At 43.9% G+C, this 27327-nt stretch overlaps 1 protein-coding gene across 2 annotated transcripts in view; it reads left to right on the top strand.

The window, feature by feature from the left end:
- Positions 1-20330, top strand: part of DGKD (diacylglycerol kinase delta) — a 60423-nt gene extending 40093 nt beyond the window's left edge. For both annotated transcript variants that reach the window (XM_032193423.1, XM_032193424.1), the window contains 20 exons: positions 78-217; positions 923-1007; positions 1585-1679; positions 1776-1875; positions 2028-2301; positions 4164-4325; positions 5586-5714; positions 6605-6701; positions 7557-7667; positions 8454-8550; positions 9976-10083; positions 10690-10803; positions 11149-11283; positions 13957-14108; positions 14889-15000; positions 15165-15257; positions 15654-15773; positions 16094-16211; positions 17445-17575; positions 18720-20330. In XM_032193423.1, the coding sequence (XP_032049314.1) occupies positions 78-217; positions 923-1007; positions 1585-1679; positions 1776-1875; positions 2028-2301; positions 4164-4325; positions 5586-5714; positions 6605-6701; positions 7557-7667; positions 8454-8550; positions 9976-10083; positions 10690-10803; positions 11149-11283; positions 13957-14108; positions 14889-15000; positions 15165-15257; positions 15654-15773; positions 16094-16211; positions 17445-17575; positions 18720-18809 (2463 nt within the window). In that variant the 3' untranslated portion in view covers positions 18810-20330. The remainder of the gene's footprint in view (positions 1-77; positions 218-922; positions 1008-1584; positions 1680-1775; positions 1876-2027; positions 2302-4163; positions 4326-5585; positions 5715-6604; positions 6702-7556; positions 7668-8453; positions 8551-9975; positions 10084-10689; positions 10804-11148; positions 11284-13956; positions 14109-14888; positions 15001-15164; positions 15258-15653; positions 15774-16093; positions 16212-17444; positions 17576-18719) is intronic.
- Positions 20331-27327: the final 6997 nt, after the last annotated feature.

Genomic DNA, 27327 nt, shown 5'->3' with positions numbered 1-27327 from the left:
TCACGTTACTTTTGACTGTTAGTGGTTTGTGTTTTCCTATTTGAATATCAATTTTGTTTTCCTTTTCTCTGCTGCAGTGCCAGCTGGGAGTGCTGCCGTTGGGAACAGGGAATGACCTTGCTCGTGTGTTAGGCTGGGGGTCTGCTTGTGATGATGATACCCAGCTCCCCCAGATCCTGGAGAAGCTGGAGAGGGCGAGTACCAAAATGTTGGACAGGTGGGTAATCAACACTGAATTGCATGAAAACACCATTTTGGGAGAGCTTGATTCTGCTCTTCTATTGGGCTTCTTTATAGTTCCAGTTATGATTTTTTTTCTGATAATCTTCTGTCACCTTTTGTCAAAAAAGATAGTCTTGCTTTCTATGTCACTGCTGCAGAATAGTGATGGGTGAAATTGTCACTCTGTCTGACATCCAGTGTCATCTCTTGTTTTCCAGAGTTCTCAACAATTGAATCTGACAGTCTCACAGTTGTGATGTTTTAAACTATTTTTTCTTGATAAATTTGGAGCAATTTATCTCAAGTTTGGCTTATAAATGAAAGCTGAACGCAGAAACAGAAATCTTTACTCCTAGTATTGATAAAGACTTTACATCTTTTTACATTTGAAAACATCCCTTTACTTTAGATTTGTATTTTGGCATTCTGGTATGTTGAATCAAATTATGATCATAGGATTTCTGTGAGAGAGGGAAGAAGGACGGAGAATATGCTTATGCTGTAGGATATGTGTTCATAGTGTTATCCCTCCTTCTGCCTCGCTTCAGCCCCTCTGCAGTTTCGGTGCATCCCTATGGCTTCTTTACATCATTCATTCCCCTAACAAAGTGCTTTGTTCTGCTTGAGATTCTGACCTGTTTGGATAAAGGAAGAAATCATCTGCCTTGTAGTGACAGCTATGATGCCTCCTTTTCAACAGGTGGAGCATCATGGTATATGAAACCAAACTCCCACGCCAGGCCTCCACTTCCACGGTCACTGAAGATTTCAGTGAGGATTCTGAGGTACTTTGCAAGATGCAGAGGGGACAGGGAACTGGGAGCAACAGCCTCAGAATGGACGGGATAGGAGACAGTGGCTGAGTTCAAATGGAGCAGGCCTTAGTTATGACTTGGGGGTAGTAGGAACTACAAAGATCCTGGGCCTTTAAATTAGTGAAGTGTTATAGGGAAGGATGGAGGGTGGGTTACCAGAGTCAACAGCTGTAATGGGGGATGAGGAGAAGATGCTTTGGAACGGGAAGAGAGAGGAAATGATTGACTTTATTCTGCTGTCATGACAGGATGTTGTTGAAATTGTGGAAAGCTGAATAGCAGTTAAAGGAAATGTAAAAAGCCCAGTGTTTAAATCCACAGTTGATCAGAGACTCGTAAGAACTGCACTGCTGATTTCTAGGTGCAGAATTAGCTTCTTCATCAAATTCTGGTCTTCATTGGATAAATGAGCCCTGAGCCACAGAATGTTGCCAGGGCAAAAAGAAGCTGTAGAAGGATAGGTACTCTCTGGGGAGCCAGAGACACGCAACAGTTGTTTTACTGCTGGGAAGCAGCTCCCCAGTGGCTTGTTTCTGACTGTCACCAGGTGCAGAAGATTCTCTTCTATGAAGACTCTGTGGCTGCTCATTTGTCCAAAATTTTGACTTCTGACCAACATTCAGTGGTCATCTCCTCAGCCAAGTGAGTACTTTAAAAATTGCTCTAAGTGAAAGTTGCACTGTGAAAATCCTGAGATGATCCTTGCATGATTTTGTTTTCCTTTCCTTCTTTGTCTAGGGTACTTTGTGAGACAGTGAAAGATTTTGTGGCTCGAGTAGGGAAGGCCTATGAGAAGGCAACAGAAAGCTCAGAGGAATCAGAGGTCATGGCCAGAAAGGTAAAATTGGAAAAAATGTATAGCTTTCTACTTCTGAAGCGGAAAACTTTGTTTTCAGGGAAATAGGATAGTGGCACACCAGCAGGCATTAAAAGCTTGAGCTAGCTAAGTTTACTGTTAGTTCTGGCTAAAACTTCTTCTTTGCCTTGTAGTGCTCTGTCCTAAAGGAAAAGCTGGACTCACTGTTGAAGACGCTGAATGATGAATCTCAAGCATCTTCATCTCTGCCAAATCCTCCTCCCACCATTGCAGAGGAAACCGAAGATGGTGATGGGTCAGGCAGTGCTTGTGATTCTTCTAGTGACCGGTCGGTGGGCTCATCGTGTACTGCACGGCCCCAGATATTTCGCCCCCGGGAGCAGCTCATGTTGAGAGCCAACAGCTTGAAAAAAGCCATTCGTCAGATTATAGAGCATGCAGAAAAAGGTAACGTGTTAGGTGTCCTATTTGTGGCTTATTATGAGCTCTTGAGAAGTATAAATTCCCTGTATTCCAGAGGGGAGTAGGGTTCTTTATTAACAACAGCTTTCCTGAGCTAGAGAAACTGCCCAGTAAGCCTGGCTGCCTAGTTCCATCTCTGCCAAGCCCACCTGTATGAAACATTGCTTGGTAGATGAACCTGAAGTTCAAGGCATGTTCCCTCGCGTAGGGCTGGTTTAGGAAGTTACTGCCCTCCCACGCTCTATTCGTTTGAGTTTCCTGTCTGTCTCCACCCATACCGCAATTGTGTCACTGCAACTGTTTGTGTTGCTTTGGTGTAAAACAGATCTGAAAATACTTGGGAAGAAAATATTTTAAGTATTTTAACTTGGATTGTTTCAGCAATCTCTTTGTAGTACAGCCCAGTAAAACAGTGCAGTGGTACAACTGCAAGGGCAATGAACTGTAGCACAGAGGCAAGAGAAAGCAGGAACTTCTTAAATGAGCTTTGTTACTGGGAAAACATTATAATATGAAATGTATATGAAATTCATGTTATAATATGAAATACCTTGATGCAAATCAATCCCATTTCTATGTTAAATTCCAGGACAGGTGACCCTCTTCTCCCATCTTGGCCCTTATCTCTCCCCAGCCATTCACCCCTGTAGCTCAAAATTTCATTTCCTTCGAAAGGCATCAGTGTCACAGGTGTTAGTCAGAAACTCAGTGATGATAAGCTTAGACCAAAGGAAGTATTCAATAGCTTATTACCAGAGATAAAAGCATTGAAGTTGCATGGGTGATGTCCATCCACACCTAAATGTGCACTATGAAGAACAACTAAGCAGTAAGTTGTAGATCATTGTAATATCACTTGGATTTCCAGCACGGCAATATTGTATGCAACCTACCCTGAAGGTGAAGTTCTGTGAAGTGACGGAAGTTGAGCAGACAGCCTGCTTCTGGTGAAGTAGAGGTCCTGACTTCATTGCTGCCCCACTTTGCTGCTGCTTATCTTCTGCTGATTTGATGCTTTTTGGAGTTCTTTTGGAACCCAGCCAGGTTGCTTAGTTCAGCAATAAGAGTTTTACTTTTCTGCCAGGCTAGTGGGTTGGATTTCCTTGTGGATAGTTTTGCTGAACTGCAGAGTCAGCACAAAGAAGGGGAAGAGAGCGTGAAAGAAGGGGAGGAGGCTTGTCACCCTTCAGAAGCAGTGAGCTGGTAAATCAGTTGCACTCTGTGAGGGCTTGCTGGGGAGGATTGCTGTTTACATAGAAAGGAAGTTTTGATTTCTTTAGGCAACATGCTAGCATTTAATTCCTGCCAGCTCCTGGGCAAACTCCACTTACTCCAGTTGTTCGACTTATCCAAACTGTTTTTCTTCTTCCGAAGTATGTAATTTGATTATTTTGTTTGTATTGTTTTTCACTAACTACTGTTTTCTTCCTCCTGATGAAATGTGTCCAAGTGTCCTTTTCAAGTGACATATCCTATTGTCCTAGCGCAGATCGAGCAAACAAAATTCAGTTTAATCTATCATTTATTGTCCTTCTGGTTAGAATTTCTGGAAGTCGTGGAAAGCCCGACTAAAAGGCTTAAAGCTTAAGTCAGGCACTTCTACTTTGAACCTCACTGCTGAAGATCTCAGCAGAGAGAACAGAAGGCTAAACCATCCCAGTTCCAAAAGCCCTTCAGAGCAGGATTTAGGTGAGACAAACGATATAGGAAAGCTTTCCTATATTCCTATTCTTTCATTTAAAGAGTCAGGACCTTTAGAGTCTCATTCTGTTGTTATTTTTGTCAGTGGGAGGTGTTTCTTGATGGAAAAGTTGTGAAGTAATCGCCTACTTTCTCTCTCTTTACAGCCGTAGATGAACAAAATGCCCAGACTCAGGAGCAGGAAGGCTTCCTCCTTAGTCTCTCAGCTTCTGAAGAGGGCAAGGAGCTAAGGAATGAGGATAAAATCTCCCTACAGTCATCACACAGCAGCAGCTATGGAGTGTCCAAAGTGAGGAACCAACGGAAAGGTACTCTGGGACTGCCACCATGCAGATCTTGCATGTAACAGTGTTACACGGTTCCGAGTCCTGTTTTTCTCTCGTTTTTGCATGATTGCTCTAAACCTCAGATGCTACTCTTCGCACAATTCTGTGTGCAACCCCATGCATCATACACACTATCATAGATTCATAGAATATCCCAAGTTATAAGGGACCCACAAGGATCATCAAGTTCAACTCCTGGCACTACCAAAGTGTACCCCAAACTTCAGACCATGTGACTAAGAGCACAGTCCAAACACTGCTTAAATTCTGACAGGCTTGGTGCAGTGACTACGTCCCCGGGGAGTCTGTTCCAGTGCGCAACCACCCTCTCAATGAAGAACCTCTTCCTGATGTGCAGCCTGAACCTCCCCTGTCACAGCTTGACACCATTCCCTCGAGTCCTATCACTGGTCACTAGAGAGAACTGATCGGTGCCTGCCCCTCCGCTCCCTCTCGTGAGGAAGCTGTAGGCCGTGATGAGGTCTCCCCTCAGCCTCCTCTTCTCCAGGCTGAACAGGCCCAGTGCCCTCAGCTGCTCCTCATACGTCTTCCACTCTAGGCCCTTCACCATCTTTGTAGCCCTTCTTTGGACATTCTCCAACATTTTCATGTCCTTTTTGTACTGTGATGCCCAGAACTGCACACAGTTTCAATACATTTTAGATGGCTGCTGATTTGTGGTCTTAGCATATAGCAACTAGCATTCAGGTATTTATTTTTTTTAATTTAGCAGTAATCTGCATTCTCTTGGCTTTCGGTGCTTGGACAAAGATGATCTTGAGCATTTTTCACGTCATCTACCTGATGACATTTCTCTGTAAGCCACTGCCAGCTTTTGCAGATGACAGAGAACAGAAGCCAGCTTGGTTTAATAACTGTGTTACGTGAGTAATTTGTTAGAGATCCCCAGTCATTCCAAGTATATTTGGAACCTAGCGAGTATGGATTGGGAGCCAACTACCCTGTCTGTTGTGCTGCTGTCACCAGCTTTTTCTTATCTCCATTTCTAATATTTGCAGAGTCATATTTCTGTGCCTCCAATCTGTGAGGTTTTCCGGCTGCACATATGCCACATCTATGTCTGTTACTGACTTGTTCTGTCAGCTGTTTGTTTTACAGTGGCTAGAGTGTTTTGCTGTTGAGTGATTCGTAGCCCAGCCTTGCTGCTTGGGCTGTGCTGTTATGTGCTGGCCTGAATCACGTCATGTTTGTCAATAGCCATGTTTGTGTTGTGTTTTACAGCATCCAAGTCTCCTTGTGAAAGACAAATAAACAAAGGAAGTTTGTCGCTGGGCAGCTCTGCATCTCTTCCTCCCCAGACAGGAAACCGGGACAACTTGCCAATGCTGAACACAAAAATCCTCTATCCAAGTGAGTGTAATACCCACCACTTCCCATTTTTGCAGCAAAATGTAGTATGGGTGACAACAGCACAGGTTTAACTCTCTGTATGAAAACACCAAATTGTTCTGCCTGATGTTCTTTTGCTGGGTCCACTTGGAGAGAAATCCCTTTGTAGATAGCTTCCTACTAGAGTTGAACAGTGGAGACTTGAAGGAATTAGTAATAGTTATCAATTTGCAGCTGAGAAAACCTAAACACAGATTTTTATTAACACAGTGCAGTAACAGAATTTAGATATCGATTACAAAGATCTTCTGAGCTCAGAGGGACCTTGAGAATGCTGGTAGGGTGCCAGGTGGCTGAGAGAGGTTTCTGAAGAGTGGCAGCCATGGACGGGGAGCAGCAGTCCCGTTATGTGAGAGCCGAAGTCACTGGATAATACACAGACCCGGCATATATGCACAATTCCCACCTCACGCATCTTGTGTTGCAGCTTCTCTGCATCACTGCAGTGCTGTCCTTCCACCTCTTCCCCCAATTTACTTGTTCAAACTGTTTCTTCTGGAAGCAGGTCATTTCCTTTTTCTCTGAAAAAGCTCATATTTCTGTATTGCCAGCAGGATTTAGAATTTTAGAAGCAGGAGGTGGTAATTCTTGAGTCACTTGGAGAATAATTTCAGTCCTCCTCCTTTCCCTCTGCTCCTTGAAGCAAGGATGTTGCATGTCCCACCCTGGAGCACATAGCTACTGCAGTGAATACACTCCTATTTCCTACACGTGGGGTTTTGGGAGTGGAAGAAAGCACTATTGCTAGTTGCTTTCCACAGTGAGTGACTGGAGTTAATATATTCTGAGATTCAAATTACATTTTCTGTTTATTATTATCACAGTCTTCCCCACTGTCAATTTTCCTACAGATATCCGTGCCGGCATGTCTGGGTCTTTGCCTGGGAGCTCTGTCATCAGCCGATTGTTGATCCATGCTGATCCCTTCAACTCTGAGCCTGAAAATCTGTGAGTATGCTCAGGATGTTGAATGGAGTGGGTCTTTCCAAATGAACCCCAGCATTGTGCTGTGAGAACTAGATTAGTTTAGAGAGCTAAATAACTGGCTGCAGCAACCTAGAGTTATGTAAACGAATTCATATGCTGATGCCAATGAGGATCAACTTATGTAGTTAGACATAGAGTGACATATCAGACTCATAGAAGAAGAGTTTTAGGTTTTAGGTGAGAGAATGAAATTCAGACCAGTCTTCTCCCACCACTCAGGGATGACTCCAGTTTCCAGTGAGTATGCAGTAACTTGTGGGGGAATTAGCACCATTCCAGCATAGAGGCCAAAGAAAGCTCATGGGCAGGCCACACTGTGGGAGACAAGTGGGAGATGTGATGTGAATGCTTTCTCAAGCTGTTTCTGCTAAACTGTTTAACAGTAAAAAATCAGTTGGTACACGCTTAAATATTTTTTCCTAATCTCAGTGCCCCTGAGATTCACTAGTGGACGCTTTTGAGCTTATTTGACAAGCTGTCTGTAAGTAACACCTAACATATACATGCTTCAGCAATTAGCATTGCTAAGGTTTCCTGAGTCCTTTTACACAACCCCAGTGACCAGGAGCATAGCTTTTTGTAAATCAAGTGTAGACTTCAGTGTATGTTTTGGTGGCAAGGGGAGAATTCCTCTACAGATCTTCTGGCTTTGGTCAGAGGCTGCAGGCCAGGGACCCTGCTCAACAGCAACTTTTAAGGTATTCCCTGTGGGTTTTAGGCAGCTCCCAGCAGTGTTTATCTGATGTGTTGGCATACAGCCATCTTGTTCTTCACATTTTTATACAAGGTAGCCAAACATTTTTTTTTGTTTGACAGTGAATGTTACACAGAGAAGTGTGTCATGAATAATTACTTTGGAATTGGACTGGATGCGAAGATTTCTTTGGATTTCAACAACAAACGTGATGAGCACCCGGAGAAGTGCAGGTGGGTTTTTCATGGACTGACCTTTGGCCAGAAGTGATCACTTCTGACCACTTTATGTTTTCATGGATGCTTTTGAAGCCAGTTGTCTAAAAGTGTGCTGAATAATTACATCATCAGTCTTGTCTGCATCATCTTCCTTCAGGGTTTAAAATCATGATGAAGGGGATAAGTTACTGATTCATTACTGATTTGTTACGCTGTTCTGGATAGTACAAGATCTTTGACTAGCTGCATCAGTGTGGATCCAGTGCATTGGTTCTATTCACTTCATGATCTCACTCACAGGTTTTTCTCCTGGACTTGCTGTTTGGCTCAGAAACAATCACATCTCAGTGCCACAGAGGCTGATTTTGGCTTTGATCCTAACTTAATACAAACCACTGTATAAGTCACAGGCTTTGCACTTTTGCATATCTGGGCAAGTACAGGATGTGCTGTATAGCCTGGGACTGGTACATTCGCTATACTTATTTGAGCTAATACCACAAAACTTTGTGGATGCCCTGGTGTATGAAACTGACCAGTTCTGTGCTGGGGAATCTGTACGTGTCTGGTAATGTGTGTTACTCAGTCATCCTCAATTCCTACCTGTTGGTTTTTTTTTCAAGAAGAATATTTTCCTAGCATAATCTATGACTGTTTTGAGTGCTTGACCCTTTTGGAAGCAAGACACATTTGTATTTTAGCATGTAGGAGGTACCGTTTCAAACTATATAGGTTATTTCACCTCTAAGTGAACAGCTAAGTGCAGGTCCTGACCTTTTCTCTTTTGTTTTGCGCCCTTAGAAGTCGTACTAAAAACATGATGTGGTACGGAGTATTGGGGACCAAGGAGCTGCTGCACAGAACATATAAAAACCTGGAGCAGAAAGTGTTGTTGGAGGTGAGGAACTAGCACATCCATCTGTTGCTAAAACTGCGGTACCTAATTGTATCTTCTTCAGGCACTTGGATTTCGGCAGGGTGATTCTCAGGGCATTTCCTTTGCCCACTTGCTGTGTCTCACCTCGAGATAGCTAAAAGGAGTTTTCTTGGTTCTGGAAGATAACTCGTATTCTCAGCCAATAAAGGAAGTTTCATCCTGTTGCAAAGTAGTAGCCATCCCCAACAGGTATTCAGCATAGATAGGATTGTTACCTTACACCGATGACAAAGCTGGGAGGAGTGGCTGACACGCTAGAAGGCTGTGCTGCCATTCAGCGAGACCTGGACCAGCTGGAGAGCTGGGCAGGAAGAAACCAAATGAGGTTTAACAAGAGCAAGTGTCGAGTCCTGCACCTGGGAAGGAACAACCGCTTGTATCAGTACAGGCTGAGGGACTGTACAGGCTGGAGAGGGTGGATGACAAGTTGGCCATGAGCCAGCAGTGTGCCCTGGTGGCCAAGTCCAATGGGATCCTGGCATGCATTAAAAGGAGCATGGCCAGCAGGTCAAGGGAGGTGATTCTCCCCCTCTACTCTGCCCTGGTCAGGCCTCACCTGGAGTACTGTGTCCAGTTCTGGGCTCCCCGGTACAAAACAGACAGGGATCTGCTGGAAAGAGTCCAGCAGAGGGCCACAAAGATGATCCGGGGCCTGGAGCATCTCCCCTGTGAGGAGAGGCTGAGAGACCTGGGTCTGTTCAGCCTGGAGAAGAGAAGATTGAGGGGGGATCTTATCAATGTTTGTAAATACATGACGTGTGGGAGACAGAGGGACTTGGCCAACCTCTTTTCAGCGGTTTGTGGGGACAGGACAAGGGGCAATGGCCACAAAACGGATCACAGGCAGTTCCGCACCAACATGTGGAAGAACTTCTTCATGGTGAGGGTGACAGAGCACTGGGACAGGCTGCCCAGGGAGGTTGTGGAGTCTCTGGAGATATTCAAGACCCATCTGGATGCCTACCTGTGCAACCTCCTGTAGGGAACCTGCTTTGGCAGGGGGGATGGACTCGATGATCTCTGGAGGTCCCTTCCAACACCTACAGTTCTGTGATTCTGTGAGTCTGTCATTCCTGTTTGGGGATGAGAAACAAGTCTCTCTAAAACCTGTGTCTACCAGAGGAGAGGTGATTCATGAGACATGAATGATTACGTTCTTCTACTCTGATAGGCAGAGAATCATAGAATGGCTTGGGTTGGAAGGGACCTTAAAGGTCATCTAGTTCCTACCCCCCTGCCATGGGCAAGGACGTCACCCACTAAATTGGGTTGCTACCCACAGAATCAGAATAAACCTGAACTGTTCCCAGTCCCAGAGCATATGCTGTGGTTGGAGGCGTTCTCTACTGTTGTGCTGAGAGTAGTGATACCTTTTTTTCTGTACAGTGTGATGGGAGGCCAATCCCTTTGCCCAGTCTCCAGGGAATTGCCGTACTCAACATTCCCAGCTATGCAGGAGGCACCAACTTCTGGGGGGGAACCAAGGAAGATGATGTGAGTATTTCCTAAGACAGTCCAAGAAACATTTTAATTTAGTGTTGCTTCTGGAGTCATAGCCCCTGACTGTCCCATAGTGCTTGGAAGAAGACAACAAGGAGCCTGTCTGCATGTACTTTCTCTTTGAGGTGGATAGGATACTGAAAGGCCGATCTTCAGCAGCTATGCGCCCAAGCAATCCGTGGCAATTCAGAAAGAAACCGGATGCTGTCCAGGGCATTTAGGCTTCCAGGAAATGTGTTAAATTGGCCTTCTCCCCTCATGCTGCCTGAGGAGTAAAGCCCCTTAAAGGCAAAGGCAGTTAGATCCACTCACAAACATCGTACTATTTGAAATGAAAGAGTAAGTCCTACTCTTATAAGAAGAATTATTCCCTTGTGACTACAGTCTTGGTATTGGAATTATTCTTTAGCTGCCATTGGAAGCACAGCTGGAATATTGAGGCTCTTTTTTCTCTTTCCTGTGTCACTGCAAATCTTCACCTTCTAGTCTCATTGGTAATTCTGTACAGATTAAGCACCAATTGTGCACCAGTGGGGAAAAGGAAACCTCCCTATCAGAGCTGTATGTCAGCTGAATTCTCTCTCCCTTGTATTTGACTAGACATTTACAGCCCCTTCCTTTGATGACAAGATTTTGGAGGTGGTAGCCGTGTTTGGTAGCATGCAGATGGCAGTGTCACGAGTGATAAACCTACAGCATCACCGGATTGCACAGGTATCAGCTGCCTTTGTGAGCTCTGCTTGCCTCCCCCATCTCCAGTGCGTGATGTTTTTAGCCAGTTTCAGTCTGTAAAGCCCTCCTTTCTTCTCTGTTTTGTCCATGGAAAGAACATCCACCAAAGCTGAAAAGGTGTGTGTTCAGGGGCAATTTGTGCATGGAATTGTTTGCTAGTATTCATTGTGGGAGGAGATAGATTAGCAATTCAAATACAGATTAATCCAAAGACATAGCAAATAATGCTTGTACAGTACTTGGGGAAATGTTTTGGAAAGAAAGAGCGTGTCTTGTGCTTTTGAAAAAAACTGTATTTTAGAGCTGTAATGCAATCACTTCTTGCAGTGTCGGACTGTGAAGATAGCAATCCTGGGAGAAGAGGGAGTTCCTGTACAAGTGGATGGAGAAGCCTGGATCCAGCCTCCAGGTTACATTTGGATTGTTCACAAGAACAGGGCACAGACTCTGACCCGAGACAGGGTAAGAGCAGCCTTGAATACACTGTACTCATGCTTTTGATGTTACATGTTCCTGGCCACATATGAATGATTATCTTGGTGGATGTAGGAATTATGTTTTGCTACACATTATAAAACCCCCTGCAAAGAACATGGCTAAACTTGCATTCGCTAATTGAGAAATTAAATAAGTAAGGTTTTTGCAAGCTTATTTTACATCCTTTTCTAGGTGCCCTGTGACACAACATTTCGTAACATACTTGCATGCTGTTTTTCCTACAGGATGCCTGACTCGCTGAGGGCTGTGGAATGTCTAGATTCAGCTGTTCAATATCTTAATTTCTCATTATTGTTCAGTATGTGGCTTATACCTCGCTGACCAGGACAAGCAGTGTCTCATGCCTCGTTCATCAGTCTGTGTCTGTCTGACCTCCTAACTCTCAAATATACCTGATAAGTACCAGCATATAAGGAAGTGTCCTTGCCATTTTAATGTATTACTGAATGGTGGGAAGTTAAAGGAAAGGATAAAGGTATTGCTGTGGTACAGACAGGCTTATAGTCCTCCCCCAGCTCTGTAATTTTATGTGGATAAACAGTTTGTTTGATAGATACTCTTAAAAATTCCCAGAATAATATGCCTTTACCCAGTTTCCAGAGCAAACTGAAGTCCTCTGCAAAGGACTCACGGGCTGAATAACAAGAAATGAGACAGCAACCAAGAGGAAAGAAGGAAAAGCAGCCAGATACAGATTGGAGACGTTCCCTAGTGGGAAGTTACAAGTATGATAGTGTGGAAAGAAAGCAAAAGTGGGACTACAGAGCTCCCGTCATGGTAGGACAGGGAAATACCCAAGACCTCTTGAGCTGGGAGAGAACACTGGGTATCGGTGTGGATGGTGGGGAGAGGAGGAGAAGGGAATAGCAAGCAGAGTCTTCCCTGGAGAGATGGAAAGCTTCTGTAATGTCACACTGAGAGCTCGGAGGGGAGTGGGATGAGATAGCACGGAGTCAGGTGGAACAGGATTCCTGCTATAAAGGTGGGAGAGAGAAAAGGAGGGGCTGCCTTCGTGTGGGGACAGTGGGAAAGGAGAGTGAAGCACAGAAGGCAGACAGGACACACAAGTCCCTAGTGAGCATGTTGTGCATGAGTGTGTTGGACCATGGCTGTGATTGTGCTGCCCCACTCCTCCCTGCCTGCAAACCAGGTTCTGCTGCACGGAACTGCCACTGAGGAGCAAGTTGCAAGTTTGCAGAGCAGCATTCAGCTCTCATGTTGACCATGGGCTTAACCCTAATTCTCCTGCTGCCCTTGAGGTCATCATTGCACACCCTTTCCTTCACAGAGCCAGTCTGTCCTAAGCAGTAGATGAAGTGGGGTCCTCTTTTCAAGTTGGTGACCCTGTACCTTTGGTAACATTTTTCAAATGTGATTTGGGATATTTGGTTTCCTAAGCAGAAGATGGAAAAACTCAGATTCCCTCATGGCCTCCTCTGGAGCACTGAAGAGTCATCAGCAAGGCTGAGATCAGCAGATAGCTTGTACAGAGCTGGCGGAGCTTGTTTTTGTCCTATAAGAGAAGCAGTAGGGTAAAGGAGTACTTTACCACAGGTCTTCACAGGTATTTGCAGGTGCAGGAAAATGAAGAGTCTTCAGATTGTTGGGTTGTCCCCATGGCAGTTGTGTTCCAGTAGACACTGGATCTCCTCTCCAGACATCTACCTCCTCTCCCTCTAGTCCTGTGCCCCTTACCTATTCTGTAGTCATCTCATTTGAATTCCCAGGACCAGGATCCATGACTACTATTTTATTTCCCTTTCCCCCACCCATCACACTCAATCTCCTTTCATTTTCTGGCTCCCCAGATGCTGATTTTTTTTCCCTCTGAATGCTGCGCACCCCTGATCATTATCCTCCTCTTCTCTGAATTCTGCTTCCTGTTTTGGCCTTCCCATCCCATAGTGCCTTCTCTCATCTAATCTTTTCTCTTCCCATTTCTTGCGCTCAATTCATCTCTCCTTACCCTGAGGCTCTACATGTCAGTTTTCATTCTCACCATATCCAATTTTGACCCTTCTGCATTGGATGTGTTTTTTTTTTTCTGAAGCACTAGCTGATGGCAGCAAGAGGATCAGTAAGAGTGCAGGCGGGACAGGTTCTGCCTCAGAGTTCGGCTGCTAGTACACCAATCACTGGGGAAGCCCAGTTTACTTCCAGATAAGGAGGAGTCTTGAACATTTTTAATTTCCAGCTCCAAGATGTCACTTGAAGAGATGTGCACTTATACTGCTGCTCCCTCCTTCCCACAAAGCTTGTTGAATCGGATGGGTTGTTACTGAATAACGAAAGGCACTTCCTTAGGCATACATGTCAAAATTCTGGTTTCTGGTTCAAGATATAGGGGCAATATAGGTACTCAAAGAAAAGGCTGCCACTACTAGGAAATTGGTGGAATTTTCTGGTCTGGTCCTCAGAAGTGGCCTAATGATTTTGACTAAAATAAGGCTTAAGTAAAAATTAAACCAAGGCAAACACGTGGCATAGAAAATTTCAACCCAAATAGCTAAAGTTAGCAAAGTTACAAGCAGCTGAACAACTGGGTCCTCCAAAGTGTTTTACAGTCACTGGCACTTAGAGCCTTGTTTTTATAGGAGATACATAAGGTATCTTATAGTTTGCTTGCTGTGGTTTTAGGCATTTGAGAGCACCCTGAAGTCCTGGGAGGACAAACAGAAATGTGAGTTGTCACGACCCTCCTCTTTCTCACTGCAACCAGAGATCATGTCGGAAGAAGAATCCACCCAGATCAACCAATTTGGTCAAGCTGCAGGTGCTCTGATCCACAGGTGGGTCTCAATTTGCTTTTAGTGAATAGGGCCCTCCTTTGGTGCCCAAAGGTCTTGTCTGACACCCTGTTTCTGGAGACTCTGTTCACTCTTCTCTGGGCAGTGCCAGTCCATGTCACTGGGTACATTCTCTCATTATGCACTGTCCCGGCTGCATGAGGACTGAAGTTGTATAAACTGTCATAGGTCATCCTGAACAAAATGTATCACTTTCACAAGCAAACACAGATCATTTAAACTTGAAACAACCCAATGGCTTTGAATGTCAATGATTGTTATCAGAAGTGAAACACAAGTCCTCTTTAAGAGCTCAGTTGACAAGCTGGGTTCTTGTAACCATGATGCCCAGCAGAGATTTCTGTAAGAAGTCACTTTATGCTCATCTGCTCATCCTTTACCTCGGACATTCAGCTGCTTGGTCTGGGCCTCTGAGGGAAAATGCCCAGAGTCTCATCAGTGAAGTGTTAATGAAACTGCAGTGTGTGCAGCTGCCTTTCACATCACTATGGTCATATTAAAATGTCTGGATCATATTTCAAACTGATCCCAACTCGTGTGCAGAATTGAATATGCATCTGGAGTTGTGCATGTGAAATCTGCCTTGCTTTGCATATGCATGCTCACTGTAGCAGGGAAAATAGCCCTGCTTTGCCAGAGCCTGTACCTCTCCCATGCTTTATCCCTGCTCCTGTCAGTCAGATGGGTATTAAAGGAGATACCCAGTCAGAAAAGATCTCTGCTTTGAGCACATGCTGATGCAATCTGTAATTCTCTCTTTAGCATTCGGGAAATAGCCCAATCCTATCAGGACATGGAACAGGAGCTTGCCCATGCTGTCAATGCCAGCTCCAAGTCTATGGACAAAGTCTACGCTAAATCCAAGTCTACAGAGGTACTTCACTCACTTGGCATCTTCTTTTTGTCCTTGTTCCATAGCTCTTGGTCTCCCTTTCTGATTGACCAAAAGTAGGGCTTGCTTCTCTAAGACTTCTTCCTTTGACTGCTCAGACCTCTGCATTTCCAGGCTTAATTTGCGCATGAATTGCTTCCCCGCAGGGCCTGAACTGCAGCCTTGTTGTAGAGATGGTGAATAATGTCAAAGCCCTGCATAATGAGACAGAGCTGCTGCTGGCGGGCAAGATGGCGCTGGTAAGAAGCACAAAGCAGGAGTAAAGCAGCCTCTCTCTTTTTCTCATCTCATACTGTGGCCTTGGCGAGCAACGTTTTGCTGGTCTTTGTCTTCTTTGTAACAAGTCAGTGAAAATGACTCCCAGGATGAAAATGACTTGCAAATGAATTCCATCCAGGAATTAGGATGGTGTTGTTCCATTAGTATGATGAGCAGTCAGGCTAGTTTGCTCCAAGTCTGGAGCTCCGAAAAGATACAAATTATGAACTTGGTGATGTCCGGGCAGGGTGACTGCTGTGCGCTTCCTTTTAAAAGGAGGAACTGCGCTGTTTAGCAAGGAATTTCAAGACAAAAGGCATGACTATACACTCCACCATATGGCTTTTAACTCTGCTTTGCTTCCGTTTCTGATCCAGCAATTAGATCCTCCCCAGAAGGAGCAGCTCCAAGCAGCCCTGGCAGACATGGACCTCCAGCTGAGGAAACTGGCAGACATCCCTTGGCTGTGGCAGCTTATGGAGCCCTGTGATGAGGAGGTGAGGAGGACCAAGGCTGTATTTCCCTAGCTATTCTCTTTTTCACTAGTTTGTTGTGTGCCTTTCTGTGAATGTAGAGGTGATAGGAGAAAAGATCATTAAGAAGGAAACTTGACTCCCTAAGGCTTAGAGAAAGTAATTTCCTGCTAATGTCCCTTGACTGACATGGGATCAACTTTCTCTGTTTCCTTCTCTGTCTTGGTCAGAATGAATTTAGAGGTTTTTTTCCTCTTTTACAGAGCTGCGGACCTGAGTTTGACTTTACTTGTTGAAGGGGGACCTATGAATGTTTTCCTGATTTTCTCTTTTTGTTCCTGTAGAACCAGATGCTGGATTATTCTAAACGCAGCCGCAGTGGCAAATTCCGTCTGGTGACCAAGTTTAAAAAGGAGAAGAACAACAAAAATAAGGAGACTCATAGTAGCATGGGATTGCCGGGTACCAAGTCTGCTCATTCATTGTCTGTCTCTGTCACGCTAGTGTGGTCGCAACCCTACCAATTCTCTGTTTCCTCTCATGTTCTCTCCCTCTTCTGTTTCACTTGCATCTTATCTGCCTTTTCTTTGAGTACAATGTCTTTTTCACATGGCAAAGTAGTTTATTGTTCTGTCTGAGTCATGATCCCCCAGTACTCAGCAGGTTTTCCTGAGCAGAAAAAGGAGGTACCCTCTGAAGAATTCTGCCTACGTCTGGCCATTTTCTGGGGCATTTTAGAGGGTGCTTAGTGCAGTGAATTTGAGTATTTTGGCATTTTAGGTATCAAAATGACTGTGGGGCCCAAGTCCGCATAACTCCCGTCTTTTCACTGCTGATTCTCTGTGATATGGTTAATGATGTTTCTGTCATTGATTTACCTTCAGGCTTTAATCAAGTTTCATGTCTAAGGGGATCAGCATCACCACAGGTGCAACCCTGACCTTTAATCCTACTGATCAGTAGATAAAAACTGGCTGTGAATCATAAAATTGTCAGACACTTTCTCTCCAATTGGTTTAGTTGATTTTTGGTTTATATTGTGCTTATGAAGACCTTCTTCTTCTGAAATTCAGAAGTGCTATCTGTTCTGTGGGTTCCTGGGTCCTGTCCTCTGCCATGGACTTGTGGGTACAATCTCCTTCTGTCTGATGTGCTGGTGCTCATCCATTGCACCCCAGAATTTGGGAACTTTATTCTTCTCTTATTTAGAGGCTGTGCATGAAGGTGGAAGTCCAAGCCCTTCCTCTCTCCCTCAGACTTTAGGTAGAGAGGTTGCCACTTTGTTTGCAGACCACAAGTGTTCATACATAATAGCAAATAACCTGTGGTTGATTCTTTTTTATACATTTTATGACTCTATTGTTTTGTAAGCAGAGGAATTTCAAGATTTTACTTATAAACACGGGGGTAAACTTTAAAAAGTTTATCCAATCCTGTCAAAACAAGCATGTGCTTCCTCCTGGCTTTACTACAGCTATAGCCTCTGCTTAAGAGAATACCTCTGATCTTACTCTGCCCTACCTCCTTTGTTTGAGACTGGAGGTTGTGCTACCAGTCCTTGCCCTCTCTTTGGTTTGAGGCTGTGGTACTGCTTGCCCTCCTTCTCTGGCACCGAGTGCTGATGGTGTCCTCACCTCTCACTCTCTTCTGGGATTCTGGGTACTCAATGCACTCCTGCTTTTCCATCTCTAACAGTTCACCTCTGGGGAACGGAGGAGGTTGCGGCCTGGCTTGAGCATCTCAGTCTTTGTGAGTATAAGGATATCTTCATCCGGCATGACGTCCGGGGCTCTGAGCTCCTGCACCTCGAACGGAGGGACCTCAAGGTACTTTCACGATTGGCTCGTCAGAAATAGCCAGCTGCATTTGCATGACCTTCTGTGCTGAATGTGCTTGGAAACTGTCTGCCCACTGTTCATTCCAAATGCCTTGGCAAGATGAATGGGTTCATTGTGGCCTTGTTTTGTTTTCTCACCATTTCAGGTCACCTGATGTTTAGTAGCAGGGAGGTAGAACAGTTAGTTGAGAGACCAGCTGTCTAATTGTTCACAGCTTCCTGGAGAAGTCCACATGGATTACAGAAAGTGTTCTTGAGAGTCTTTGATTTTGATGATGGAATGGGATTTTCAACTTCTCAGCTGCTGTACCATCTTTGCAGAACATGCTGCGATTTGGAAAATTTGGGTCTTACTTTGTAGTCACTGGACTAAATAGATCATTGCATATTTTTTTATTACAAGAAAAAATGGTCATGGTCTTTGATGACACTGCTAGATTGAGAGAATCTTTGAAATAATAAGCATGTTGTACAACTTTTCTCATCAGGAGATGCTTTCTCTGCAAAAGAAATTGAAAGCGATGTTTCTTTGCATGTGCAAAATAATTTTGTCATCATTATAGTGACTTGCATATAGCAGGCAAATATTTTGTCATAAAGTAGCGCATAGCATTCATTGAGTGGCCCTTGGATCTTCATTTGTGATTTTAACCATCTTTCTGTTCTGAGTCTTACTCTGATTTATGTAGCTGATTGCTCAGCATGCCATCCAGCTACAGCGTGTTTTGTTGCATGGCACTCAAGTGTTCACACGTGTGTTTTGATGTGACCAGTGATCGGTTGGTTCTTCCTGCATGTGTTTGGCTACAAGCTTAGGTCCTTGAGATCTGTGTGCACTTTCTTTTCTCCTGCTTTGGCATTGACAGTCAAAGCAGTTTGCATTTCTGGCTAATGGTCTGCAGTTGTTTCTTTCCATTGCTCTGTTCCTGCTCTGTGACTGTTCCTTACCCTGTCATGCTCTGGTTGCTTTTTGACATGTGGTTTGGGGTTCCATATATAACCATCAAGTTTGTAATCTTTTTGGTTGGCTTTCTCCTCTCTGTAACTGGCTGACTAGTTTGTAACCACTGCTTGGTGACCTGGTGTTTTTCCCCCACTTTCTCTTAAGGTAAGGTTTTTTCTTGTTTTTCCAGGACCTGGGTGTGACCAAAGTGGGCCACATGAAGAGAATATTACACGGGATCAAGGAGCTGAGCCGGAATACTCCTGTCAGCGAGGTTTAGCCTCTGTTTTCACAGCCTGTGTCTACCATTCCCACTAACTGCACAGCAGTCACCTCACAGAGCAGATGTGCTCACAACTGTCTCTACTGAACAGCCAAACTGCAGCTGTTCAGAGCTCATATCAACCAAGCATGGTGCTACCTTTTTTCCTGTGGGGTACGGCTGCATACAGTCAAGAGGCACCTTACCTGCACTGAGGCAGAGCCTCCCAGAAGAGAACTCACTTGCTGTTTGAAGAACCACGTCCTCCAACGTGGGAAGTTCTGGTTCCAGTGATAGTGCAGGACTCCTGAAAATTGCAACACAGCTACCTTTACTGGATAACTTCATCACAGTACAATTATTCAGGGCAAAAGATATATTGGCCAGTCTTAGTTCAGGAGCATCTGACAGTCTTTTCAAACTGAAAACTTTCCTGCTCATCTGTATGTCATACCTGTATCTTAGAGCATTTCAGTGGGACGGAGCTTGTCCTTGTGTCTTACTAACCCATTTTTAACAAGCCTGTAGCTGCATGTGATTTGCATCAGAAATTCAAAGCCAGTAGCCCTCCCCTTGCCAATGAACTCCCGGTGATTCTCACTCACGTATGCCTTGCAACAAACAATGCATGTGGTTAAAACAGCGTGGTCTTCCCCTGGGCCTGGCTCTCCTCTTTCAGCCAGTCACAGTGATACAACGTTTAAGTTTTCAGGCATCACAAACTATTTTTTGGAAATTCCTGACGCTAATTAAAGACAAAATTCTCAAGAGCCAAAAGATTACAGGAAATCCGCTCTGGCTGCCTTCATCTTCAGGAGACCAAGTGAAGGGGAGAGGAACACTAACTAGCTTTTTGGGCCATGCAAGAAGTGTAATGTAATGAAGTAAGATATGGAACAAGTTGCTCCACTTTGACGTGGGGAGCAGCATGACTGGCAAGAGCCAGGAGTGGCTTGCTGTCCATTTGTTCCCACTGTTGTGGCCACAGAAAACAAAGCTCTTGCTTTTCTTCAGCTTGTAGTTGCAGACAACTATTTGTCACAAAAATTACAGTCTATTCATAGTATTTGCATCTTTTGACCTGTCTTGGTTCTAGCAGCTTTTCCACCTTGCTTCTTTCTCTGCCTTGCTCCTTCACCCCAACATGGATACTAAAAGATTAGGGTGGCTCAGTCCTCCTGGGTTGTACCTCCATGAGAGCAATCGTCCTGTCAATCAGGGCTCCTGTAAGAGTCCTGAGATAAAGAGAATTGTTACAGAGTGGACAAGCATCGTAATGAAAACTGGAGTATGTTGGTAAATAGCCTTTGGTACCACCAACAGTGGAGCATGGAAAAATCAGTGCCTCTGAATCAGAGTTCCTAGACGGCCTTCAAATTTCCACTGTATTGCCTGACCCCAGTCAGGTGACTGTTAAAGCCCGAAGACCAGCATGCATAATTATATTGCCATGTTTATCACTGCAGAAGGAATTTAGGAACATTCAGTGCTGTAAAGCTGGAGAGACAGCAGGAATTTTTAATTACTTTGTAATTTTGTATGGGTTTTCTTTTTTTTTTTTTTTTTTTTTTTTATTACAGTGGCAGTTGTCTGCCTATGGCTGCAGACAGAGAAATGGTTATATACACAGTGGCATGAAAGATAATTTCCTGAGGACATCTTTTTCTTTGTTGTTTCTAAGGATTTTATCAACCTGACCTCAACTCTGTAGTCACAACAACAATCAACCAAGCTATTTTATGTAAAGTCTTGTCTGTTTCAAAAGGTTGTGGGCTGATACCATGCTGGGCAAACTCCACTGCATTCTTTAAGGTTTCACCAAGGATTATTCTGACTCTCCCTATCTGTTTTTAACTCATTCAGCCACACTTCTCTCAGCCTAGTGAGTTGACAGGGTTTGCTCATGAGAAGTTAGAAGACTAAACATGCTTCATCAAACTAGCAAAATTTCTGGTATAAATACTGTGGACTGAGCAAGAAATATGTTCAGTTTTGCTCTGAATTTTTCTTCTGTCTATACATCACCAGTTACTTCCCTGGCCATATCTTTTCTTTATCAGTACAAAACCCTGTTAATGTATTGAATTCCTGAGGCATTGGATGAGTAAGAATAGTTGACATAAAGCGGTTGGGACACTGAGCAGCATCTGCATGAGAATGAGGAGAAACCTTCACTAAGTAGAGCCCCAGGATGCATCCTTCCTCACTGGTGGCAGTGAGGTGCAGCCCACTGCCTGTCCCCAGGAGCACGCCTGGTCAGGATGTTCGTGTGTCTGCCCGGGAGAGCACAGCAGGGCGCACGAGGCAGGTTGTGGCTCTGGAGAGGGGGTGAGATCTGTGCTTGCTCCTTTACCTGCTGAAGGAGTTGGTGTTGCTGTGAAGTTTCTCCAGGGAACCTTGTGATTTAAGGTGTATAAACAGTATGCACTTGCCTTGTTGGCGTAGTTTCTGGGGGATAGATTCTTGCCTCATTAGAAACAGCTCCTCTCTGCTTTTCCTGCTCAGAGTAACGGGAGTCCAAAGAGTTGTTACGTTCAGGCTTGTTCCTTCATTTGTGCCATATCTGGAGAGGCCTGAACGCCATTAGCCATGTGCTATGGGTGGTGATTCCTGCAGAGACCAATCTTCCTTTCTTTTATATTCTGTCCTGTTGATAGGTTCAAATACTTTTCGTGTAGGTGCACACTTTATCAAAGCGTTCATAGCCAGTATATTCCTGTCTATTTCTTACTGAAGGCAGGGAAGGAGTTCTACCTTCTTTTAAGAGCTAGAAAATGGGATCCATATTTAACCTGAGTGCCTTTGAATATGTATTAAGGTTTATATCTAACAAAAAGTTGTAGCTCTACGTCTCACTGGGAAAAACGTAGATTGCGGTTGCAGAGATTTTGTGAGCAGATTAGGATGATTTGTGTCAAAAATCAGTGAGAGCCATCTGCAAAGCAGGCAGTCAGGCTGAGCTTCTGGCTACGGTATTCCGAGTTCCTCTTCTAGCATCTGATCACTTTTCTGTGGGAGAGAAATTCGGGAAAGACGATTAGACAGTAGACATATCTGTTTTGCCAAAAACAAAAACAAACAAACAAAAAAAAGAGACTCTCCTGCGGTCTCAGGTAAAACACCAGCTTGAGAGAAGCTAGAACTGCACACATCATGTGTATGTTTAGTCTCGTAAAAGCGCTATTCTTGTGGAAGCTTTGTGCCACCCTCTGTTTATCAACCCTCCCTGTTGGCAGTGATTTGGAAGGAACTGGGGCAGTGTCTGCGGTGAGCCGGGCGTATGGTTCCCCGTGCTAGGATGAGTTTTCAGTACATTGTCTCACATTCTGGCACTGCCCTGGAAATCCACCCTGAATGGCAGGTTCTGGGGAACAGCGTGCCCTGTGTTAGGATGATTTGGGTCAGTGGGATTGCGTGCAGTGGAGACCAGAGGCTGCTTGGGCTCACGAAGGAGCTATCAGCAATGTCCTGCTCTGCCCGTAGGGAGGGCTGTTAGGCTAATGCAGTCCTTCTGGTTTTGTGGGGGGGATCTTGCAGTGCCCAGAGCATGTGTCCCCATGGCGGGAGCCTTGCAGCACAGCAGAGCTGTGGCTGGGGGGTGCCAGCCCTGCTGCAAGAGCCTCCAGCTCCTTCAGTGCCCATCCTGGGAACGTTTCTGCACCAAATCGTACGGAAAGCTGTGTTCGTTGTTTTAGTGTTATTTAAAAATGTGCATACTATCTATGTGATTTAAAAAGACTGTTTACACAAAATATTTTGTATCTTAAGATGTGTGTACTGTAAAAAAAAAGAAAAAAAAAAAAGGATGAAAAATGATGTTTTTCTACAACTGTCAGCAGTGACTGCATGTCTGTATCACCGTCCACCAACTGTTGTTCCTCAGGGGTCTCCGCGCCATTCCTGTGATCCTGTCAGAAGCATAGGGAAGCAAATGAATCCCTGTACAGTCTTGGGAAGAAGGTTTTGTGCCTTAAGAATGGGACCTGCTTCCCTCCTATTTATTGTGTTAATTTATACAGTTATTATCATGGAAATGTCTCTTGTATTTTTTTGTACATAGTTTACTGTTGATTGTTGTAAATAAGTTTTTCTTGTATATAAAGTAAACATGTTTCTGAGCTTCCAGTAAATATTCTGTTACTGATTTCATTGTGTGAGAAGGCTGCAATGCCCACTTGGTGGGAACCAGCTAATAAAAATCTGTGCTGTGATAAAATGGCTTTATCCTGAGTTGCATCAGAAGTTCAGAGCAGTTCCTTAGAGAGAAGTGAAATGGTAAATGCAGTATTTGTAGATTAATTTTGTGTTGGTGCAATTGGTGTGAGGTAGTTTTATGTAGTTAATTTTTTATTGGCTCTGTCTGCAGCGAACAAAAGAAGAGGTGTTTAAGACATGATGGGTCTGCAGCCGCTCGTCCTGGTTGTAGTTCCACTGTCTGCAAACCCGCAGCTGGATGGGAAGCACTCCCAGAAACTCGGCGTGGCATTTGTCTGTCAGTTAGTCGCTCTGCTTTGGTGCTGGCAGGAGTGAGTAACCGAAATTCTCGTGTGCTCCTGGAGCTCTGGAGTCTGTGTGGGGTGACCACAGCTCCCTGATGGTGGTGCTGCAGTGCCCTGGTGAGAGGGGAGCAGTTGTTGCTCTACTCTGCTTGGGCCTCTGTGCTTTCAATTTATTGCAGGCAATAATGTACGCAGTAACTGGAACAAGGGAAAAAATATTTACAAAAATGTGGGAGAAATTAATTTTATCATGAAATGTGGAAATTGACTGCCATAAAATGACACCTGTAAACTTGACACTGAAGGATTTGGAAGTGTTTGGCTGAGCAGTCCACATATCTTGTTGTGATGGGCTTTCTTTTCCATCTGTACCGACTGATGTGTTTGTAAGATGTTGACAGAAACCATTAGACAGGTTGCTTTTAAACTGAGAGGATGGTCATAGAGTTTCACAGTGCTGTTGCAAAAGCAAATGGAAAGTAACAAGGTTGTGAATATTTTCTCTGTGTAAAAGACCTTGTACTGGACAGTTAAACTGAAGGATATACTTTGTCTTTTTGTGGAGGGAATAATTTACGTGACACGAACATAAGAAATCATAGTGATGTTATATACTGTAGCAAGATGAAAATGGTAAAAATTCATCATTAAAATGTTAGCTCTAGTAATAAAGAGAAAAGAAAAATTACTGTATTTGCTCACACACATGCTGGACCTGAGTGTCAGGCTCTGCATTAGGCACCACCGAAAACATGCAAAGAAAGAAGCAGCAGAGGGAGAAGGTACATTTACTCCTCTGATGCAGGTAAATAATTTTGGTCTTTTTTTATTGAGGTGGCAGAAAGCAGTAGGAAGAAACTCTTTGCCCCACTCAGTGTGTCATTACTGGGTTAGCAGGGCTGCTGCTCAGGGCTGCGGTCCTCTTGGTTTGATTGATAGCAATCTAATGGAACTTGGGATGGTGGAATGGGTCGGGAGGGGTGTGTGCTATAAAGATCTTGAAGTACCAATGAGGATTTATTTAAAAAAAAAAAAAAAAAAGTGTTTTCTGGCTTTTCCCCATATTGTCATGTGTGTTGTTGGGTTGCAGTTCTTATGTGTTTTGTTTTGTTTTTAAATACAATATAAAGCATCAGGAGAGTTGAGCCGCCCAGGAGATCTGCTCCCATTGAATGGGCAACACTGGAAGCAAACAGGTTTAGAACAAGTCCTGTCATTCCTTACTTGTAAAGTAGCTTAAGCATTATAAGGTAAATTCTTTGTTTGGCTGCCCTGTACCTTGTTGGGATTAGTAACCATGTGCCCTTCTGGGCCTTGGGCAAGCTGAGATGTTTAATTCTCATGTGGGCAGAATGAAGATAAAATGGTAATTATAGGTTAAAAAAAAAAAAAAAAAAAAAAAAAAAAAGGTAGTTTTAAAGCAACTTATCTCTGAAGAGTTCCAACATTTTTCTGTCTTATCAGGTGACCTTTAGTAAAGTTGTAAAACCTTAAAACCATAAGACCTTTAGTAGGTAGTAAGTCGTGTCTTCACAAGAGAGGAAAAAGTTGAAGAATTTGCATATGACCTCAAAGACACGGTGTTTCTATAGACTTCAGAGTCAGCTGTAGCATACAGCTTTTCCTCATGGGTGTGGGGAAGGGGGCAGATTTAGGCTTCTTGTCCTCAGAAGCAGGTTGGCAGCCAGGCTGTCTGAGGAGGAGCAAGAGCAAGCGTCCCCCTTGCGTTAAAAGCCATGCACAGCTGCAGCCTCCAGTGGGTATGCAGTTGAGCAGATAGCATCTGGGGCATCACGGGCTAGGAGGGCCTGTCAAGGGAGACCTTTCCCTCTGCACAAGGTGTAAAATTCCTCTTGCTCCTAAGCTGCAAACTGGATTTACAGCAGTACTTCTCACCTGCTTGCTGAGGACATGCTCTGAGCCGCTTCCCTGCCACACAGGCTGTCCAGAGAAGTGCTTCTGCATTCCTGGCAACATGAGCCTGTGCTCATGTGTGAGCTGCGCAAAGCTGTGGCTTCCAAGGGCCATTTCTCTTAGGAAGAGTAGCCATAGGGGACTAAAGCTTTAACTTGTCTTCCAAGAGGCGTAAGAGTGGTCTGGTTAATCTAGCGCTGAGCATACTACCCAATCTTTCCCCTTGTAGTGTCTGTTTGGAACTCAGTGTCTAGTTTTACACAAGTTGATGGGGAAAGGTGGCTCAGAGAACACGATTTCTGCAATTTTTGCAAGAAATCAGTACCCAAGATGTGAGGGAGACCTTGGTAGTGCTCTTGCAGGGCACTGTGCAGTGCGCTTTTAGACAATATGCTTAGTGATTGTATTGCTCAGTGAATTACTCAGATCTGGGCTTGTTACATGTTAAAAGCTGTTATGGCAAAGCAGAAAGAAGTGTTGGATGCAGCATAGAACCGGGTTGCTGACAAGCTGTGATCTCGAGGTCTTGTAGCTTTGCCACACTCCGCTGTTGAGTAGTGCTGTATGGAAGGTGGATGCTGATACTAAACTGTGTTGCCTAAAAGACACAGGGATTTGGATTAGCTGAGAAGGAAGGAAAGTTTTGAATATTAACATTTCAATCTAATTTACATATATATTCTATTTTGTTAACTTATGGAAAATTACATTTTATATTACAATTTTAATTAGGAAAAACTAGATTCAGCACTTCTGCTGAAGAAGCTAAAGGCTGAGAACACATTTGAGAGTCTTCCAGAAAATTTCCTCTAGAAGAAGAAGAAAACAAAGCTTTTGGCTGCTTTATACAGAGGATATCTTTAAACAATGAACCATCCATGATACTTCTTCACTTTGGGGAAGTGATTTCCTTTGATTATTCCTGTCTGTTCCTAATGCTGTGTGAATCAGGACTTTCCACTGTGTTAATTGGAATGACATGGAGCCTCCTCTGTCTTACCAGTCCCATAAAGTTTCTCTGTTTGTTCCTCTTTACAATCCTGTAGTGCTCCTCAGAACAATTGCTCTTTTAATGAAATTTGTTCAGAAAGTAGCAAACCCAGCACTGTAACTGTTTAGATTGAACAGTTCCCTGGCATGCAAAAGTGGGCAAATCTTGATGTATTCTGGAGCATCTTCTCTTGAATCCCCTGCTCCTGGAGTTAAATGATTATGCAAGAACCCAAGTGTTGGCTTTTATAATACATATTCTGTGGTAGCAAGAGAAATGGCAAAGGAGGAGTTTAAGAGCCCAAAATGCAAGGGTTGATGAAGAATTAAGTTCATTCTTGCTGAGTATAAAATTAAAAATAAGAAAACAAAAATGTTTTTAAAAGGCTGATGTATTGATTTAAAATATTTTAGGTTGACAGTTGATGTGCATGTCCTAAATTGCCAACCTATACCAAGTCTTGGAAGCAAAAATGTAGTGAAAAACATGCAATTTATGTGGCAACAAAGCACTATTTCTAGATAGCCAAGTCAGCTACAAATATTTGTTTAGTAGGTGGAATATATAATCATACACTTGATTCCTATTAGATTTCCTATTTCGTTTCATGTTGGTCAGGTGTTTCATAAAACTTAATTTCAGAAAAAAATCTGCTATCATTAATCTCAGTTGATTATTTTTTTTATTGAGTGGTTGAATTGAGCAGCAAAGCTTTACTGTACACACCTCTTTCTCAACTGCAGTTTTGGATGCCACTTTTTTTTTTTTTTTTTTTTTTTTTTAGCATGAGTCCGAAACGGATGAACTTTGAAATGATGAACTTTGTGTATTTAAAAAGAGCTTGTTTTTGATAAAAGTCCACAGCCAAGTTTGTAAGGGAGAACGAAAAAAGTTTTTCAAGCAGTTGGAGCTGTCCTAAACAGTGTCGGTAGATGTGAGCTGAGACGCCAGAGAAGCCTAGCCTGCCTGTTCCCGACACTGGGGTGGCACTTTCTCTGCTGCGGGATCCAGAGGGACACGTGGTTGTGCAGGTAATTTGCATGAGGATGTCCCAAGCTGTTTGGCTCACAGAGGTGCTGCTGCAAGAGCTGCCCTCAGGGAAAGGGAGCACTGGTTTGTACCATCCCTGATT

Source organism: Aythya fuligula, chromosome 9 (assembly GCF_009819795.1).
Source record: "Aythya fuligula isolate bAytFul2 chromosome 9, bAytFul2.pri, whole genome shotgun sequence".
Lineage (NCBI taxonomy): Eukaryota > Metazoa > Chordata > Aves > Anseriformes > Anatidae > Aythya > Aythya fuligula.
The sequence above is the reverse complement of the archived record's forward strand: the minus strand, read 5'-3'. Positions and strand labels throughout refer to the sequence as shown.